At 48.0% G+C, this 16,751-nt stretch overlaps 7 protein-coding genes and 1 non-coding gene across 8 annotated transcripts; 4 read left to right on the top strand and 4 right to left on the bottom strand.

Moving 5' to 3' along the window:
- The first annotated feature begins 1,353 nt into the window (after positions 1 to 1,353).
- BDV27DRAFT_34271 (phytanoyl-CoA dioxygenase family protein) lies at positions 1,354 to 2,527 on the top strand. The gene has a single exon (XM_032076377.1). The coding sequence runs from the start codon at positions 1,462 to 1,464 to the stop codon at positions 2,425 to 2,427; it is 966 nt and encodes a 321-aa protein (XP_031923991.1). The 5' UTR covers positions 1,354 to 1,461; the 3' UTR covers positions 2,428 to 2,527.
- On the bottom strand, positions 2,161 to 4,386 carry BDV27DRAFT_133825 (snoRNA-binding rRNA-processing protein UTP15). The gene has a single exon (XM_032068169.1). The coding sequence runs from the start codon at positions 4,252 to 4,254 to the stop codon at positions 2,629 to 2,631; it is 1,626 nt and encodes a 541-aa protein (XP_031923990.1). The 5' UTR covers positions 4,255 to 4,386; the 3' UTR covers positions 2,161 to 2,628.
- A 156-nt stretch (positions 4,387 to 4,542) lies between these two features.
- On the top strand, positions 4,543 to 4,614 carry BDV27DRAFT_t177. Its single transcript has one exon. It is a non-coding gene; the product is annotated as a tRNA-Ala (tRNA).
- A 681-nt stretch (positions 4,615 to 5,295) lies between these two features.
- Positions 5,296 to 5,831, top strand: BDV27DRAFT_133824 (uncharacterized protein; the record flags this gene model as incomplete). Its single annotated transcript, XM_032068168.1, has 1 exon — positions 5,296 to 5,831. A coding segment is annotated over exon 1 (281 nt), but the record flags the coding sequence as incomplete, so codon positions are not given.
- A 68-nt stretch (positions 5,832 to 5,899) lies between these two features.
- Positions 5,900 to 7,862, bottom strand: BDV27DRAFT_133823 (putative sulfate/molybdate transporter). Its single transcript, XM_032068167.1, has one exon. It carries the CDS (start codon positions 7,827 to 7,829, stop codon positions 6,513 to 6,515), a length of 1,317 nt encoding a protein of 438 aa, XP_031923988.1. The 5' UTR covers positions 7,830 to 7,862; the 3' UTR covers positions 5,900 to 6,512.
- A 778-nt stretch (positions 7,863 to 8,640) lies between these two features.
- BDV27DRAFT_148284 (fungal specific transcription factor domain-containing protein) lies at positions 8,641 to 11,054 on the bottom strand (the record flags this gene model as incomplete). Its single annotated transcript, XM_032070888.1, has 2 exons — positions 8,641 to 8,766; positions 9,441 to 11,054. 2 exons carry the CDS (start codon positions 11,052 to 11,054, stop codon positions 8,641 to 8,643), a joined length of 1,740 nt encoding a protein of 579 aa, XP_031923987.1.
- A 1,892-nt stretch (positions 11,055 to 12,946) lies between these two features.
- BDV27DRAFT_167360 (uncharacterized protein) lies at positions 12,947 to 14,005 on the bottom strand (the record flags this gene model as incomplete). Its single annotated transcript, XM_032074462.1, has 2 exons — positions 12,947 to 13,771; positions 13,841 to 14,005. 2 exons carry the CDS (start codon positions 14,003 to 14,005, stop codon positions 12,947 to 12,949), a joined length of 990 nt encoding a protein of 329 aa, XP_031923986.1.
- Positions 14,006 to 14,614: 609 nt separating this feature from the next.
- BDV27DRAFT_167358 (aconitase family protein) lies at positions 14,615 to 16,746 on the top strand. Its single transcript, XM_032074461.1, has one exon. It carries the CDS (start codon positions 14,737 to 14,739, stop codon positions 16,465 to 16,467), a length of 1,731 nt encoding a protein of 576 aa, XP_031923985.1. The 5' UTR covers positions 14,615 to 14,736; the 3' UTR covers positions 16,468 to 16,746.
- The last annotated feature ends 5 nt before the right edge of the window (positions 16,747 to 16,751 follow it).

Genomic DNA, 16,751 nt, shown 5'->3' with positions numbered 1-16,751 from the left:
ATTGACATGCATAACCCTAACTAAATTTATCACCGCAGAAATAACTCGCATCAGCATGTTTCATCACTGCTGCAGTAACGAAGCACCGATGACAGCACAAGTGGTCTTGCATCTGTAGCCTGACGCAGGGATATGTGCCAAGTAGTCGCCGAATTAGCGCTTGAAGAATCAGTTCGACTGTAGATGCGTTATCCTGGCAGGGTCATGCATGATGCTCCACACCCGTTTGACGTTCAAACATCTCCTCGCAATCAGCAAGCAAGCACTATTGACGCATGAAACAGGGGTGACACTGTCAACTATGACAGAAAAGGAAAGCCAGAGTAACCTAGAATAGCCGGCTGCGAGATATGGATACTCACCCGGTCATTCTCGCGCCCATGCAGGCATTGATTGCATCGGGTGCTAGAGAGGTTTGAGAGATTCCTTTTACCCGAAAGCAAACAGATGGAGGCATTGTGCTATAATTATATCCCTACTAATGCACATTCTAGTCAGACTGCTTCATTAGTATGTCGGTCCGTCGTCTTGCATAGCGCTGCTAGCCACTCAAGGGTATATCCGCTGCTATCCATCGATTTGGAAAGTACTAGTATAGAAACCCATTGTTAGATTGTTTGCCCAGACTATGAGGCAGAAGCGTACCGGGAAAATAGCCCCATGGTTGCTACGGCGGCGTACACGACGCCTGGACTTTCCAACAAGAAACCAGCAAAAGGCGTGTTGATTTTGTCGTCGATGCTGATCGCCAGTTGGAAGTAAAATTGGCCCATCATTCAATCCATACTCGAAGCTCGAAGCAGATAGTATGCCAAATTCTATAATTCAGAGAAATAGCAGCCTTGTCATCGGTAGATAATCCCTTTGTTGTTTTCCTGAGTTGGAAACACCTCTCCTTGCTGACTTGAGCAAGGATCTCTTAAAGAACTGCACACATTTCTCTGTAAAGTGCAAGATGTGCTATGGGTTACAGCTCCCAGCAAGAGGATTCCAGCCTCGGCAAAGGTGCATCTTAATTGAGTATTGGCCAAAGTACTCTGCACGGAGCGGCTTTCCTTCGTCATAGCAAACCTACACTACGGTAATAATCTTGCATATTAGTGTGGTGTGATCCTAGGACGACAGCGTCATAACTCTACAGCCGAATATGACTTCCAGTATGAGTGTGCTCTACAATAATAAGTAGATTCCAGGCCTATAGTCAAATCAGCATCATAAAGTCTCGGGCTAAAGAAACCCTTATCATGTATGGTACCTGAAGCTCGGCAAGCTCCGAGGCCGCGATAAGCCGATAAGACCCGCCAACAAAAGAAAAACGTTCCCCGCATTTATTTATCACACCACCAAAACCAACCCACATATTCCCAAATTACAACAACACCAACACCAACAACCTCCAACGCAACCCCGAAAAAAAAAAAAAAAAGAAAGAAAGAAAGAAAGAAAGAAGAAAAGACCACAATGGAAGGCCTTACGCCAGCCCAACTCGCCTCCTTCCAAGAGAAAGGCTACCTAGTCCTCCCCAACCACTTAACGCCCACCGAAATCACCTCCCTCCTCACAGAAACAAACCACCTCCTCGACACCTTCCCCCTGGACACACACCCCCTAACCCAATTCACAACCGGCGACGACCTAAAAGACAACAAACCCCACGTCGGCGACGACTACTTCCTCACCTCAGGCGACAAAGTCCGCTTCTTCTTCGAGCCCGACGCCTTCTCCCAATCCCCCGACCCATCCACCGGAAAACCCACGCTCCTAAAGCCCAAGCAGCAAGCGGTGAACAAGATCGGGCACTCACTGCACAGTCTCTCGGAACCGTTCCGGGCCGTGTCGCTGTCGGAGCGTAATGCGGCGATCGCAAGGTCCTTGGGGTTCAAGGATCCCCGGGTGCTTCAGAGTATGGTGATATGCAAGCAACCGGGGATTGGGGGTGCGGTGCCCCCGCATCGTGATTCGGAGTTTCTGTATACGGATCCGCCGTCGGCTGTGGGGTGGTGGTTTGCGTTGCAGGATGCGGGGCCGGGTAATGCGACGTTGGGGATGTATCCTGGTTCGCATCGGGGGAGGACTGGGGGGATGGTGAAGAGGAGGTTTGTGAGGAGGTATAATGATGAGGGTGAGGCGATCGGGACGGAGTTTATAGAGAATGATGGGCCTGGATTGCCGAGGGGTATGGAGGAGGGGGAGGTGGAGGGACAGGGTCCGAAAGAGGAGGATGTGGAGATTTTGGAGGTGAAGGCTGGGTCGTTGGTTTTGATTCATGGGAATGTTTTGCATAAGAGTGAGAAGAACACGAGTGATCGGAGTCGGTTTGCGTATACTTTCCATGTTATTGAGGCTGCGGATGGGTGGAAATATGATGAGCGGAATTGGTTGCAACCGCCGGAGAATGGGGAGGGTTTTTCCAAGTTGTATCAATGATTGTGGTTGATTCTGTTTGTTTATATGGAGTTTTGTGTGATGGACGTCAATATTCATCAATTGCGCTAGTTACATCTATATTGCCATGATACAGTTGGGCGATCCCAAACCCCGAACTCCAACCAGGTATCCAGTAATGCAACAAATCTAGTCAAACATCTGCTTTTATTTTGTTTCAATTCCAGTGCAGCGGTGGCTCGATTAGGCCGCCTTCAACATATCCAGCATGCCCTTTGTCTGGCATGCTTGATGAGCCATTTCCACTTCGTCTCGCACGCGCCGGTGCAGCCGGTCAACCAGCTTGTCAATTGTTGCTGATTGGCCCAAGTTACCTGAGTAGATATCGAGGACGTTCATGGCCACCTCGACGCTGAGCTTCACCAAGCGAGGCTCGCTGATGCTCTTGTACACCCATTGCAGCACCGGCTGCAGGGTAACCTCGTCGCGGTTTTGTAAGGATGCACGGAGAGCAGAACGGTGTCGAAGTGCAGTCAAAAGAGTGAGTTGTGCGGTCTTGTCGCCCGAAGCCAGCACTTGATCCAGGGCAGCGGAATAGCGGGCCTTGCGAAGGTCGTGCTCCCAAGGCTGTTCCTTCTTCCGTTTGCGATCCTGGCCTTCAATGACAATGTCCACGCCCTCGCCGATGAAATCACGACCACGGAAGCGCTTTTCCCAGCCGGAGCCCCGTAGCTTCTTTTGCTTGGCCACTTTGCGGTCATGTTCCTCCAGCTTGCCTTCCAGCAAAGCCTGCATTTCCTTCCTCCGTTCTTTTTCCTTAATCTTCTGCTGACCGGAGAGTCGGGTTTTGATCGACAGCAGGCCTGACTGCATACCAACTGCGATGTGCTTATCCTCCTGCGCTGCCCCGGAGGTAATGGCGCGGAGCGAAAGAATAGGCGATGGGTACTTAGATCCAGAGACCATATTCCATCCGGTCGTCTCGAACACCTTCATGTGACCGTCCAAAGCACCACTCAGCAATCTCTCACCATTGGAAGCCAACGCTAGCGCCGTAACAGTCTTCTGATGGCTCTGAATCATATGCAGAGGCTTTCCAGCCACAATATCCAGCACAGCGATCTTGTTATCAGCCGCCGCAAGCACCGTAGTACCCGCCGGCATGGGCAGGACGTTCTCAATGGGGGCAGCCATCTTGAAGGTCATCGCAGATCGACCCTCCACACGCGGATCCCACAGGCGCACAGTGCGATCGTAACTACCTGACACCAGCAATCCGGAAGACGCCAGCGACCCCGGCATGAATGCACCGCTGCGCACATAATCAGTATGCCCAACAAACGTCTTGACGCTGTTTTCGCTCGGGAGGTCCCAAAGCCGCACGGTGCGGTCGTCGCTCGCCGTGAAAAGAGAAGTCGGGTCGCTGGGGGAGAACTTGCTCACCCAGACGGGCTGCTTGTGCTCCCGCCATGTCTTCAAGATCGCGCGCGAGGTGACATCGAACACCTGGACCGCACCGGTGTCGTCACCAGCAACAAACACACGACCGTCGGGACGAACATCTGTGCCGCGTACAGTGTCATCGAAGCGAGTGACGGTGCGAAGAAGTTTCCGGGTGCGAATAGAGTAAATCTGGACTCGGGCACCGGTGGTCACGGTGAAGACATCGGGAGGCTGGGTGAGAGATGGGAAGGCGGAGGCGGACGACGGAGCGGAAGGCTGTGTGATTAGATTGACGGGGCCATTGGCGGGCGAGGGAATCAGCAGGGGGTTCTTAAAGGTCTTCCAATATTGCTGCTCTGGTGTCAAGCGAGTCGAGGGCAGCGCCGGCAGCTTGACCTGTTGGAGAGGGAGGACGGGGGCAGCCATGGCTGCGATAGGTGGATGTTATGATTAATTCTCGGATATTGTTGCAAGAATAATTGACAGTAAGAGTTGACAAATGTAATACGACAAAGGGCAGCTCATCCACCAGCTGCGTTGGCGCTGCAGGGCGTTAATGGGAGTTTTTGAGATGGTCTGGAAGATTTTCTGATAAAATCGCATCGGGAAAAGTTCTATCGGTCCCGATTGGATAAGCAATACACTAGTGTGTAATCTATTGGACTATTGTTTACAGGTTATAAGGCAATAATCTTTGATATCTTTCATCCAATTGGGGATGTGGTTTAGTGGTATAATACTCCCTTAGCATGGGAGTGGTCCGGGGTTCGATTCCCCGCGTCTCCAACTTTTTTTGCATTTTCTATATCTGACCTTTTTTTTACCTCCATCTACTCTCATCTCTTTTTCCTCCTCTGACCACCTCATAGTCCAATGATCATATTTGAGGACTCCCAATATAATTTTTCAAGTTTTCAAACTAGCTCCTATCCTGGTACACATATAACAAATTCCACAATAGACATGGAACCGGTCACCCGTTGCACATAACGCAACCGCTACCAACACACTGTTCAATATATATAAACAACCACACCAAAAAGCAGCAATGACCACAGCACCCTCAAGGTAACAGGAACAAAGGTCCCACAGCAACGTACCCCAACCACGGAAATCCCTAGACAGTATATTCAAAGAAATCCATTCAACCTTCTAGAACAATCACGTCAGCCAAACGAGGCGTCCAGCCCACAAAAAAAAACACGAGCCATAACGTCACTCCACAAGCAGTTCTTTATTTGAAAGTCGTAGTACACAGTCTCCTAAGCACGAAATTACAGTACATTCAACCACCTGGAAAATATATCACCATTCCCTAGAGTGTTTCATAGGTGGAGATCCCCATGCGCAACTGATGTTGGTATGATATCATCCATCGCCACACGGCCTTACAGAGTAGATATATAGATAATAGACATCTCGCAATCGCCCCCAACAGAATCTCAACTAAGTGTACAAGACTAGAAGAAAAAAAAAAAAATACTACATACATAATCATAACAAAACACTTCTACTACAATTTCATACAAAACATCTATATCCTGAAAACCAGCTCTCTACTCAAAATGTCCGAATCCTACTCCAGCTCTTCTTCCTACTTCTACAGCTCTTCGAGCAGCACTGACGATGGCACCACCGCTACCGGTCAGCGCTATGCTACCTATTCTCACACTGAACCGGATGGAACCACGACTGTTCGTACTTACCGTCAAGATCTCGGCGAACCGGCTATCGTGGATGAGAAACATTATGACCAAACCGGTCGGCAATTGACTGCGGGTAACTCTTCGGCTGGGGGCGTGCGCCGCATTACAGATTTAGATGAGGAGGGTGGTGAATCTTATGATTAGGGGTTGGGTTATGCTGGTGTGATGGTCTAAATATATCTGATGGGAGGTTTAATGAATGTTCTGAGTGGACTTTGTTGGGCTTTAATATGATGCCTACTTAATGATGTGCATATCTTTTGTTTAGGTGAATGAATCTTCAATATTATCGCTAAACATGTCCAATTACCGTCTTACCATACTTCTAGTCAGTGAGTATATAGGATTCAATTGTATGTAAAATTGGAGAATATCCTTTCGTATGTGTACTCTGAACTCACTAGCAAGGCAAGTAGAACTTCTAAGGACATTTAATCAGCATTGTATGGTGATCGGTATGACCCGGAATTCTTGCTTCTCTACTCCGTTGTTCTTTTGTAGAAAAGGAATATTGGTGAAGACAATGCCAGTGACCCGTCATCATCAAGCACCATAGAAAACTGACCAAGCTAAAAACATGTTAACGCTTTCCTGACACTGTACGATAGTTATCCTCTCTTTCGGGATATTTCGTTAGCCAAAGTTTCGAGGTAGAGCGGCCGAAATCAATACCCAACATGCCTCGTTCCAAAGAAGATTATCACGCCGAAAATCCTCGTGGTTGATTCCCAAGGCTTCGATTAACTCGTCTGATCTGCGAATCTCCCAGCAAAGCCATGGCGCCAGCTTCATCCTCCTGTGCTTTCGCCTCCATCCCGAAGAGAAAAGTAATCCTCGAGCGAATAACAAAACATCCTGGCTATGTATATCATTGGCTAGAAGCGGCGTAGAAACGTGTTGAAGGCAAAAAATCATTCAGTAGTAAGCTTCGTATGCAGTCATAAACAGCGTTATTGTTCGAAATTGTCAAGCGGGCGATTATTGCAATCTGACCCGACCCTCGTTCCACCGATTTCGTACTTTTTCCCAGAGACCAGGCAGCTCATAGCCGACGTGGCACAGAATGCCAGCCAGGAATCCAATCGCATCATTCTTAAACCCAACCAACAGCCCCACGGTAACCATCATGACTGTCCATCGTCTCTTGCGGTCCGCATCACTGAGCATCGGCGCAATATCCTGTCTGGCATCACCCAGAATTCCAAAACTGGCCTTCATGATATCCCGAGCACCAGTGGTATTGAGACTTTCTCCCACGCTGACCAGCTCCAGTCCCGCAGCAATCACCATTACTCCCAACAACGCCGAAGGGAACCGTTTCAACAGACCCACCAAACTTTCACCGAAAAAGATACCAATCACCAGCTTTAGTAGGCCCAGGAAAATCACGCTTGAGCCAGACCGTGCTCCGAATCGGTATTGGGCTGCCAGTCCGCCAGAACCGTGACAGACAGGCATGGCACCGAACCAACAGCCTACCAGGTTCATTGCGGCAACGCTGAGTCCGATAGACGTGACTGAAGGCGTACGTACATTCGGGATCAGGTCGCCCGCAAGATGTACGACGGCGACGATGGAGTTCAGCGTCGTGAGTGGAATCTGCCCGATACCCGCATCAAGAGCACCCACGGACCACTGTCCAGGAGTGGGGACGACGGTGTAAGGGTGCCAGAATGCGAGGGACGGCAGGTCAGCTACCAACGCACTGCGGATAATGGCAAAGATGATGCCAAGGATGAATACTACCAGCGCATAGGGCACCTTGCGGTAAACATTGGTGATGACGAGGAAAACGAACGCCGCGATGGCCCAGATCCGGTTATCCGCCCATGACGGCCCGACCCATCCAAGGGAAGACAGGATATTTCCACAAGAAGCGATGACAAGCGATAAGCCTGCACCAACCTGGATACCCTTAATGACGGGGATAGGAATTACGTCTGCGAACCAGTGAAGAAGACCAGTGACGCTGAATACGAAAATGCACGCGCCCACGAAGATTCCGGCGGCGGCAATGGTGCCATTGTTGAAGGATCTGGCGATTGCTACCGCAGCAATTGCTTTCATGGGCTGGACAGGAAGTGGAATACCGAAGAACAGGCCTGTCAAGATATTGAAGAGCCCCGAGAAGATGAGGGTGCTGGACAGCGAGACGGTACCGTTGATGGCCAGTGCTATGGCGATGGGGAGAAAGGTTCCGAGATCGCCGAGCGAACCCGAAATCTCCGACACATAATTGCGGCGGAATGTTTTGAGATTGTGAGTTGAGATCTGACGAAAGGTTTGGGCCGTCATCTTGTCGGATGGTTGTTGGCTCTTGGAAGCCAGCTAAGAAAGGGATGAAGAAGACGGTCAGAGATGAGAGATGTGGAAATGCAGGTATAGTAGTACTACTAGACTAGGCTAGTCCGTACGTCATGGGACAAAACACCCCGCACCCTTCCGGGCCATGTGAGCTCAATGCCCTAATATTATACGACTGAAGTTTTAGCTTGAAGCTAAGCCAAGGTTATCCCCTTACGACCAAAAAAAAATTTCCAATTATTCAATCGGAAGTTTATGCGATTAGCCGCCTGGCTTGTCCCAACTAAACCGTCCCATGGGTTTCAAAATCACGGAACACACCCGTCGACCCGGAACCGGGTCCTTATCCGACGGATATCAAATGAAGCTATAAAGGGACACTTACAGCTCTAAGTTTTAGAAAAACTACGCGCCTTTTTATTGATTTAGCGCTTTGAAAGTCCCAAACTTACATCTAGTGAAAATTTAATTCTATAATTTTCAACATGTCAAACGGTTCGGCCTTCTTCCTTCCACCTGAAAAAGCCCAAGGCCTCGCCAACTACCCTCATGCACGCGTTCTCCCCACAAACCCCGCTTCTCGTACCATCCATGTCTCTGGCACATCATCGCGCCGCGGAGATGGGACTTGGGACGGCGTAATTGAGCATGCGGATGGAACATGGACACTGGATATTCGCCAACAGACTGCGGCAGTTCTTCGCAACATTGACACGATTATTCGTGGCGCAACCGACGGCAAAGGGAGCATTAAGAATGTTGTCGATGCAACGGTGTTCTTGACTGACTTGACCGGTTGTTATCAAGGTATGAATGAAGAATGGAACAAAGTGTGGCCCAATCGCGAGGATGCGCCAGCAAGGACGACAATTGGTGTCAAAGAATTACCAAATCCGCGGTTATTGGTGGAGATCAAGTGTACGGCAATCTGCGAATGGTGAGCGAGTATCGATATAGACTTCAGTCTATATCACCTTGCTTTCTCTTTTCCTTCACAAACTATGGGTGGTTGGTCGGCTAAGGTTCTGCAACATCTTTTGCCTGGTTACTCGATGACTCTGGGATTCTGGCTGTGCAGATAGAGAATCTTTCGAATTCCATGTATATATCTCCAAGACCTATGACTTAAAGGATCAGCTATTTCATATGCTATGGCTTGTATATACTAGTAGAGGCATGGCCTTAGTGGCTCATCTCCCAAACATACACGTAGAAAACGAGAGACAGAAGACTGATATCTGCCTAGAATTTGAGATGGCTACACTGTCATAAACATCGCTTCCTCATAATAAGAATTACCTAGAAGAATATAGAATACTAAGAGGATTATCATGTCATATGCACGACAGCTATTAACAACAGTCCCCAAATCTTCTTGGTACACCTGTCTCCTTTCTTACTCTATTATAATCAACAATCCAGATCAATAGATAAATCTCACATCAGCAGTATTCAACATAAATATACAACATTGTTACGATTCCAGCTTAGATGAATGCAAGGGAAGGAAGCCATGAGCCTATATCCAATTCCATATCCTGAATCTCATCAGTAAACCTCCAATACACACTGCTCCCAACGAGGAACAAGCAGACAACTTACAAAATCATCACTGTGAGACCAGTTGAACTGGTTATCAGATTCAGTCAGGGTTGATTCCTCATTAGTCGCTGTATTCAGTTCTATTCCTGACTGTGAAAGGCTCGATCTTTCAACCCTGTCTTCCAAAACTTTTGAACACCTTTGAAGAACTGACAAGATAGTTCTACTCAACGCTTCATCGATTGGTCGACCACGCTCCATAGCCTCAATCTGGGCCAGAAAGCATGCAGACACTAGATATCCTTTGATGTTCGTTTCGCCCGACTCAACCCGTGCCAATGCACATGAGACAAACCTTTCGACAACATGCTTGGAGTCTCCGTGCGACAAAGGATATGACGTATGGGGAGCTGATACTGAAGTATTGATCTGCTCCTCCGTAATTCGGCCAATAATGTCATCTGCAACGACAGCAGCTGCTTGGGTAGGAACGTCCCGAAATGATGGCGAGCCTGTGAGCAGCAATGCGGTATAGTCAGGATCTTCCGGTATCGACGTGCTAAATGGTGCTAGGATACGTATGGATACTCCGAGGGCCGCTTTATGTGAGTAATATAGCGTCGGGTCAGTTTTTGCCTTTATAGCAAAGGGGTCATGAAGAGCAAGCAGGAAGCGCTGCGTCATCAAGTCGTAGAAGTTTGACTGGAAGACGGTGGGAGCTTTTCCACTATTTTTAAAAGCGTCAAATAGGGCCGAGCTTTCACGGTATATATTCGTAAGGCTTTTGCTAAGCTGCAAAGCTTCGTCGTACGATGTGCCACGGCGGAAATCGTTCAAAAACTGTGCAACTTGTAGACGAAGAGACAGTGATCGCTGTAAAACTATTTGCAGAGATGTACTGGTAAAGTCCTCGAGGGGCTTTGCCTGATTGGAATCTTCCATCTGAGCATCGTCGATGTTAAGAGGGGGCTCACAGTCGTAGTCATCACAATGAATTAGAGGAAGGCCTCCAGCATCCATACTAGACTGGACAACGATCTCAAGGATTGTATGCCATATCCTCCGTCTAAGCTGTGCATCGAAGAAAGAAATGCCCCTAATGTGACGAGGGTCAATATGGAAGCCCATATGCATAGCTGTTCGAAGCAGAGCGCCAGCTGAGATCCACACAAGGTCACTGCTAATGCCATTTGTCTGGCGGGCCAAAAGGAGGAGGCATTGTGTTTGGAGGCTGGCGATATTGAGACGGGATTTCTCAAACGGCGAGCTGAGCCACGTTTGTGCCGTATATACCCACTGTGATGATGTAGAGCGCGGAACATAGTCTTTATCTGGGTCTCCAGACTGGCAAAACGAGTTCCCAATCGCTAGCATTAGTAAAGTCATGATAATAAACGCCGGGCTAGCTGTTTGAGGATCTTTCCAGTATTGATCATATTCACGTAGAAAGGATGGCACATGTACGATGCGGTAAACAGACTCGAAAGTACGAAGGTACGCTTGGATAAGCCTGTCAGATGTTTGTTTCGGTGGCATGTAATCCCTCAGGTCAGGGCAGATATTCTGCTGAATTATCTCTTGTGACTTGGCTGTTCTTGCGAGCTGCTTGCATCTTTCGTAGAGAACTTGTATCTCGGGGACCTCAGACGCCTTTCGATAGAACATATGAATCATGCCTTGAACCTTTTAAGCTTTAGTCCATGTCATCCCAGTTCACAAGTGGAGAGGCGTACCCTGTGTTCACATATAGATCGATGGCTGTTCCCGAAGAACCTCGTCTTCAGGAACCTTCCATTAATTGAACTGTGCTCACGCGTTCTTATGGGTGGCTGACTTGGACAGCCATCTGGTGGTTGCAAACTGAGGGTTTCGTCAAGCTTCTTTTCAAGTTGGCGTACTCGATCTGTTAATGACTGAACAAGCGATCCTGCCTGTAAATCTACAGGCACGTGGGAAGTCATAGAATGTTGAACAACTGTGGGACTTGCCAATGATGAACCAGAGGATTGGAGTGCATCTACATCGAGAAGCCCAGAAAATTGTACATCATCAGGGCGAATGGACGAGTCTAATGGTGGACTGCTTTTTGAAAATGACGTGGGGGCCAAATCGATGACCTGATCGTGTGCGACAAGCGTTTTCCGATCAGTGTCAACATAATGGCAGGATCGAGGGTCAGATCGTAAGCAATTAGCACACGGGTGGTTTCTATCGCAACTGGAACCGAATGAGAGTACGTCAAACGAGTCAGGGAGCAACTCTAACTAACCGGACTTTTCGACGACGACATTGCTCGCAGGAAAGAGCTGGACGTCGGCGCTTTCGCTGAGAATGTGGGGCTGTGGTAGGAGCCATGGAGGCGATACAGAACACGGGCTGGTAGGAGTTTGAGAAGTGCCGTAATCGAGTTCTTGAAATCTTTCTATCGAAACGTGGATGTACATAGTACGATGCACGTCGCTCAAGACAGAAGATTAAGCGGGCCTTAATGGTGGGCGGAGTCCTGTGACCTTCGGCCTTACCCCGTTCAGCATAGTATTTGGATGCCTTCGGAACCCTAATTACTCTTTCATATACTCGTTCACCGAGAACCCTGAAGTATGTATAGGTCTATATAGTTTGAATAATTATTAAAAAATATACCGGGAGGGGGGGCCAGTAGTGTCCCAAGCATATGCTTGTATTAAACACGTAACAGTAGTGGATTGGGTTAGAGCGAGTTATATGGTAAGTTCAGATCAAATATAACCCCTTAGTGGCACGCAAGTCTACGTTTCCGACAGGAGAGCATAGCCTGCCACCTTCTTTGTCAGAAGAGCCTAGAGACCACCAAAGCTGGACATGAAAGACTAATGATATAGGCCAGTGCTGCCTGTATAATAACGTACAAATTGTCAGATAGTCTCGCTGTCTCGCTTGCAAGGCTTCAACGTCTGACCTTGTCGCGATATCTGGAATTTGATAGATTTCATAATAGACCTGATACACTCTGGCACAAATTAGTATCAGGGATGACCATCTGTGGTAGGATACACATATACTCCTATGTGTTAATGTAGTCAGGCGTACAAAACATTACCCAAGCATTCCTGACGGCAACTTCTCAGGCCCTCCAACCAACCCCCTTGAGGATATTCAGCTTAGATGTGGGAGTCTGAATATGTCTCTTTCTCAAGTGTTTCTTCGGGTGTACGAGTTGTATTCACGATCTTTTGACTATACAATCCTAGTTTTTTTTTTATCAGTGATAGAAAACACTGGGACTTGAAATACCATACATGAGAGCAACTGCTCATTATTTACTCCATTGAAACAACGGTTTGCACAAGTGCTTGGCCCACGAAGTAGCGGACTGAATTGAAAATCCCGATAGGGAATTCCTAAGGAAGAAATAATCCTATCTATATCCGTCTGGCCGCAAGATCAGACAATACCGTGACTATCACCTGACAAGCTTTTTGCCCGCTTTTGATATTACTGGGCCTTAGGTACATCATGTACAGTGAGCCAGCCTTGCTGCTTTATGTACTTATTGTATAGTATGTACACACGAAATGGCCCTTCCTCTATGCCAACCAAGCCTCAACCGCCGCTTTCAGGTGTTCTTGCATCCATTCCTCTTCTAAACGAGTCATGATATCAAATCCATGGGCACCTTCTCGTAAAGCCAGTATAATTTTATCAGCATAAGGTTTACCTTTCATGATATCGCGTGCCTTTTCAGCAAATTTCTGATTGCCTTCGGCGGGCACGATGTCATCTTGCAGCCCTTGGATCATAGCAATCCCACCACGAGGAATCTTAGCATCTGGCTGGTCTATTTTCTCTAAGGGGTACCGCAGATCTCGTTGATGTGAGCTCTCAACCTTTCTCTCGTATAATTGGGTAAGGCGCCCGTAGTGAATCGCTGCAAGCATCAAATCCAGCCGGTCAGGCAACAAAGCGGATGATCTAATAGCTCCAGGCTTGACTTGGGCCAGATTTTCGTCAATCACCGACTCAGGAACGGGTGGATCGGTTAATGGCACCGAGTTTGGGGTACTGAAGTGCGCCGAAGCCATATCGAGACATGGGTAACTTGCTGTTGCCGCTCGGATCTCGTCCGGATGAGCCAGAGCTAGGCATACACTGAGTAGACCACCCGCAGATTCGCCTGCCGTAATGATGCGGCCGAGATCTAGTTTTGTTGGGTTTACACATGACGACAGGAGCTCTTCAACATCTGAGGAGTGAAGCCAAGTCCAGAAGTCTTCGACATCTTCGAAGATGTCGAGACTCGTCGCTTCAGGAAGAAGACGGTAGTTGGCGGTTGCAATCACAGCTTTATGTTTCTTGGCCAGATCAAGAAGCCATTGCGGGAACCATTCCATGGATAGTGAGTCTCCAGTTATCTGGTTCAGTTAGCTATATCCAATATTTGGTTTTGCCAGTCAAAGAGCCTGGTTGGGCTTTGGGCTTACAAGACCGCCCCCATGAAACCGGACAATGAGCGGTCGTTTCCCGGTACACTCTGCGTGGGGGATGATAAAATCTGCACGGATTTCGTGATCTCCCACCTTCTTGTAGTGAGATTGAACAAGGTCAAACTCGACCAGCTTTTCGTGGGATGCTATAGAAGTAGCCATGGTAATGATTGAGCAAAGCTTGCAGGGTACGAAGGGGAAATGCCAAGGCCAGATAGAAATGGACTTTACCCTTGGGTTAAATCGTTCTTGAAGATCTTGGGAAGCTGTATTACAGCAAAAGCCTTATATGCTTGTTCAGCTCCATAGTATATCCATCAACAATCAACAATGAGTGGGGCAAAGGGTGTTACTACCTAGTCCTACTATGGAAGTACTACTGAGTTGTACTATTAGTACGACCAATCAGAAAATAGGATCAGCCGTTTGCAATGTTTGCAGGATTTGCAATATGACAAGACAAACACATCAAACAGCGCCGATATCCCAAAAGAGTAATATCTTCGATCCTGTTTGGACCCCAAAGAACCGGAATGAGGGTCAATCAAACATCAGATTAACTTTCCAAGGATCTTGGAGTCATCGAAAGTGAGTCATGATACTCGGAATGTCTTGATAGCATACCCCCAAACATGGGGAGAAAGAGGCCCCATCAAGCCACAATTATCAGATACCGAGGGAGTGCCAAGGTCGGGCGGGGTTAAGTAAGCTAACCAACTATAACTACTCTGTACGCTGCTCATTGTTCTATCTCAAAGAGAACAAGTAACCTGCTGCCTGCACCTCAAATACATCAGCTGTTGAAGGTCTAAGAGTCGAATGCTATGACTCGTCTTGGGTACTAGATTCTTAACCTCTATTGCATATCATACCGTCGTCTTGTGAGCGGCACAATGGAATTTCGTGGTCAATGTCTCATCAAGGGCGCTGCATCTGCAGAGTTACAATTCTGCCCGGTTGGACTCAGCTTTTGGGGAGGGGTGAACCCTGAAACTGGACAGGTGGTAGACCATCACCATCCGCTCTGCGGCCAGTCTATCGCCGGCCGAATTCTTGCTATTCCCTGCGGTAGAGGTTCATGCTCAGGTAGCACAGTCATGCTTGAGCTTCTGCTAAATGGATGTGCTCCAGCTGCACTGATTTTCGAGAAACCCGATCAGATTCTGACTCTTGGGGTCCTAATAGGAAAAGTGCTATTTGATTGTCCCATACCAGTTGTGGTCTTGTCCTCTTCGGACTTCTCGAAGATATGCAATAGACACTTCGCTGCCATTGATGGAGAGACTGTGCTAGTCAGTGACGCTCTGTTACCGACTCCGAAACTGCCTGCCGAATCCATTCAAGGCGACATCGATCTTTCAGATCTAGATCGGAGCATCCTGGCTGGTGAAAAGGGCCAAGCAGCCAAGGTTGCCTTGGAAATTATCAAGAGCTTCGCAATCATTCAAGGGGCGCACTCCCTATTGGACGTTTCACAGGCTCACATTGACGCCTGTATATATACAGGCCCTGCAAGTCTTCTGTTTGCACAAAAATTTCAATCCATGGGTGCTAAATTTACCGTTCCAACCACCCTCAATTCTATTTCAATCGATCAACGCCGCTGGAAAGAACTAAACGTCGACCCTGAGTTGGCTACACAGGCGGGCACATTAGCCAATATCTATCTCTCTATGGGTGCACAGCCCAGTTTTACCTGCGCTCCGTACACACTTGACGCCGCTCCCAAGACAGGGCAAAACATTGGATGGTCAGAGTCGAACGCTGTCGTTTTCGCTAACAGCGTCCTGGGTGCTCAAACCCAGAAATATCCCGATTTCATTGATGTTTGCATTGCTTTAACCGGAAGGGCCCCTTCAGCTGGATGCCACTTGCCTGAGGGTCGGCGGCCAACAATGTGTATCCGGGTGAGCGACCTGGGAACGATCAATGACTCTTACTATCCGCTATTGGGCTATGTCATTGGAAAGCTGGCTCAGCATAACATACCATTGGTTTGTGGACTAGAGAATCTGCAACTACGGCTCATGAATCTCAAAGCATTCAGTGCCGCTTTTGGTACCACTGCCTCTGCTGCAATGTTTCACATCAAAGGTCTTACGCCTGAAGCTTCTAAGTTTGCAGAACTAGAACAAGAGCTACCCGTTATAGAGCTCTGGCATGAAGAACTAGTTGATACTTGGTATATGCTCAATTCTGCACAGGACTCTTCTGTTGATCTTGTATCCTTGGGAAATCCGCATTTCTCCCTTGAAGAGTTCGAGGCTCTCTCTAGATTATGCTCAGGTCGCAAGAAAGCCGACGATGTTAAAGTCACCATAACCACCAGTCGAGATACGTACGAAAAGTCGGAAAAGGCTGGCTATATCGATATCATCGAGGATTTCGGGGCAACAATTATTACAGATACCTGCTGGTGCATGCTCGGGGAGCCTGTTATCCCCGTTGCGTCTCGAAATATAATGACAAACTCGGCCAAATACGCTCATTACGCTCCAGGGATGGTAAAAAGGGGGGTGCATTTCGGGAGCCTTGCTGAGTGCGTGGAGGCGGGTTGTACGGGTACCTTTGTTGGAGTACATCCGGGACAGGCCAGCGATGTTGGTGAACAGCAGTCTTCTTAATATAGGAACTAGGGGTCAGCCACAGGCTCAGATATATGGTGACTTTCATTGACTATCGATTAGTCAGGGTTGCTTTGGCCGGGATCTGCCATATGACAGGCATTGCAAACTAAGGCTAGAAGAACAATCTACTAGCTTAAGAATACGCTTTATTGCATAATCTATTATACACAGAGAAAGAGATACTCAAGCAAAATCCGTGTGATGGGAAATTTTCATTTCGACTGGCTTGCAGGTATAGACTGCCGTATGGCGGACTAAATCGAGCATACGGTCAATATGAA

The sequence above is a fragment of the Aspergillus caelatus genome (assembly GCF_009193585.1).
Source record: "Aspergillus caelatus strain CBS 763.97 unplaced genomic scaffold BDV27scaffold_193, whole genome shotgun sequence".
In the NCBI taxonomy this organism is placed as follows: Eukaryota; Fungi; Ascomycota; class Eurotiomycetes; order Eurotiales; family Aspergillaceae; genus Aspergillus; species Aspergillus caelatus.
Note: the sequence above shows the minus strand (reverse complement) of the source record. Positions and strands in the feature narration are given on the sequence as shown.

Bases quoted from the DNA above. Each gene is read 5' to 3' on its own strand.
- BDV27DRAFT_34271 (XM_032076377.1), top strand. From the start codon at position 1,462: ATGGAAGGCCTTACGCCAGCCCAACTCGCCTCCTTCCAAGAGAAAGGC.
- BDV27DRAFT_133825 (XM_032068169.1), bottom strand. From the start codon at position 4,254: ATGGCTGCCCCCGTCCTCCCTCTCCAACAGGTCAAGCTGCCGGCGCTG.
- BDV27DRAFT_133823 (XM_032068167.1), bottom strand. From the start codon at position 7,829: ATGACGGCCCAAACCTTTCGTCAGATCTCAACTCACAATCTCAAAACA.
- BDV27DRAFT_167358 (XM_032074461.1), top strand. From the start codon at position 14,737: ATGGAATTTCGTGGTCAATGTCTCATCAAGGGCGCTGCATCTGCAGAG.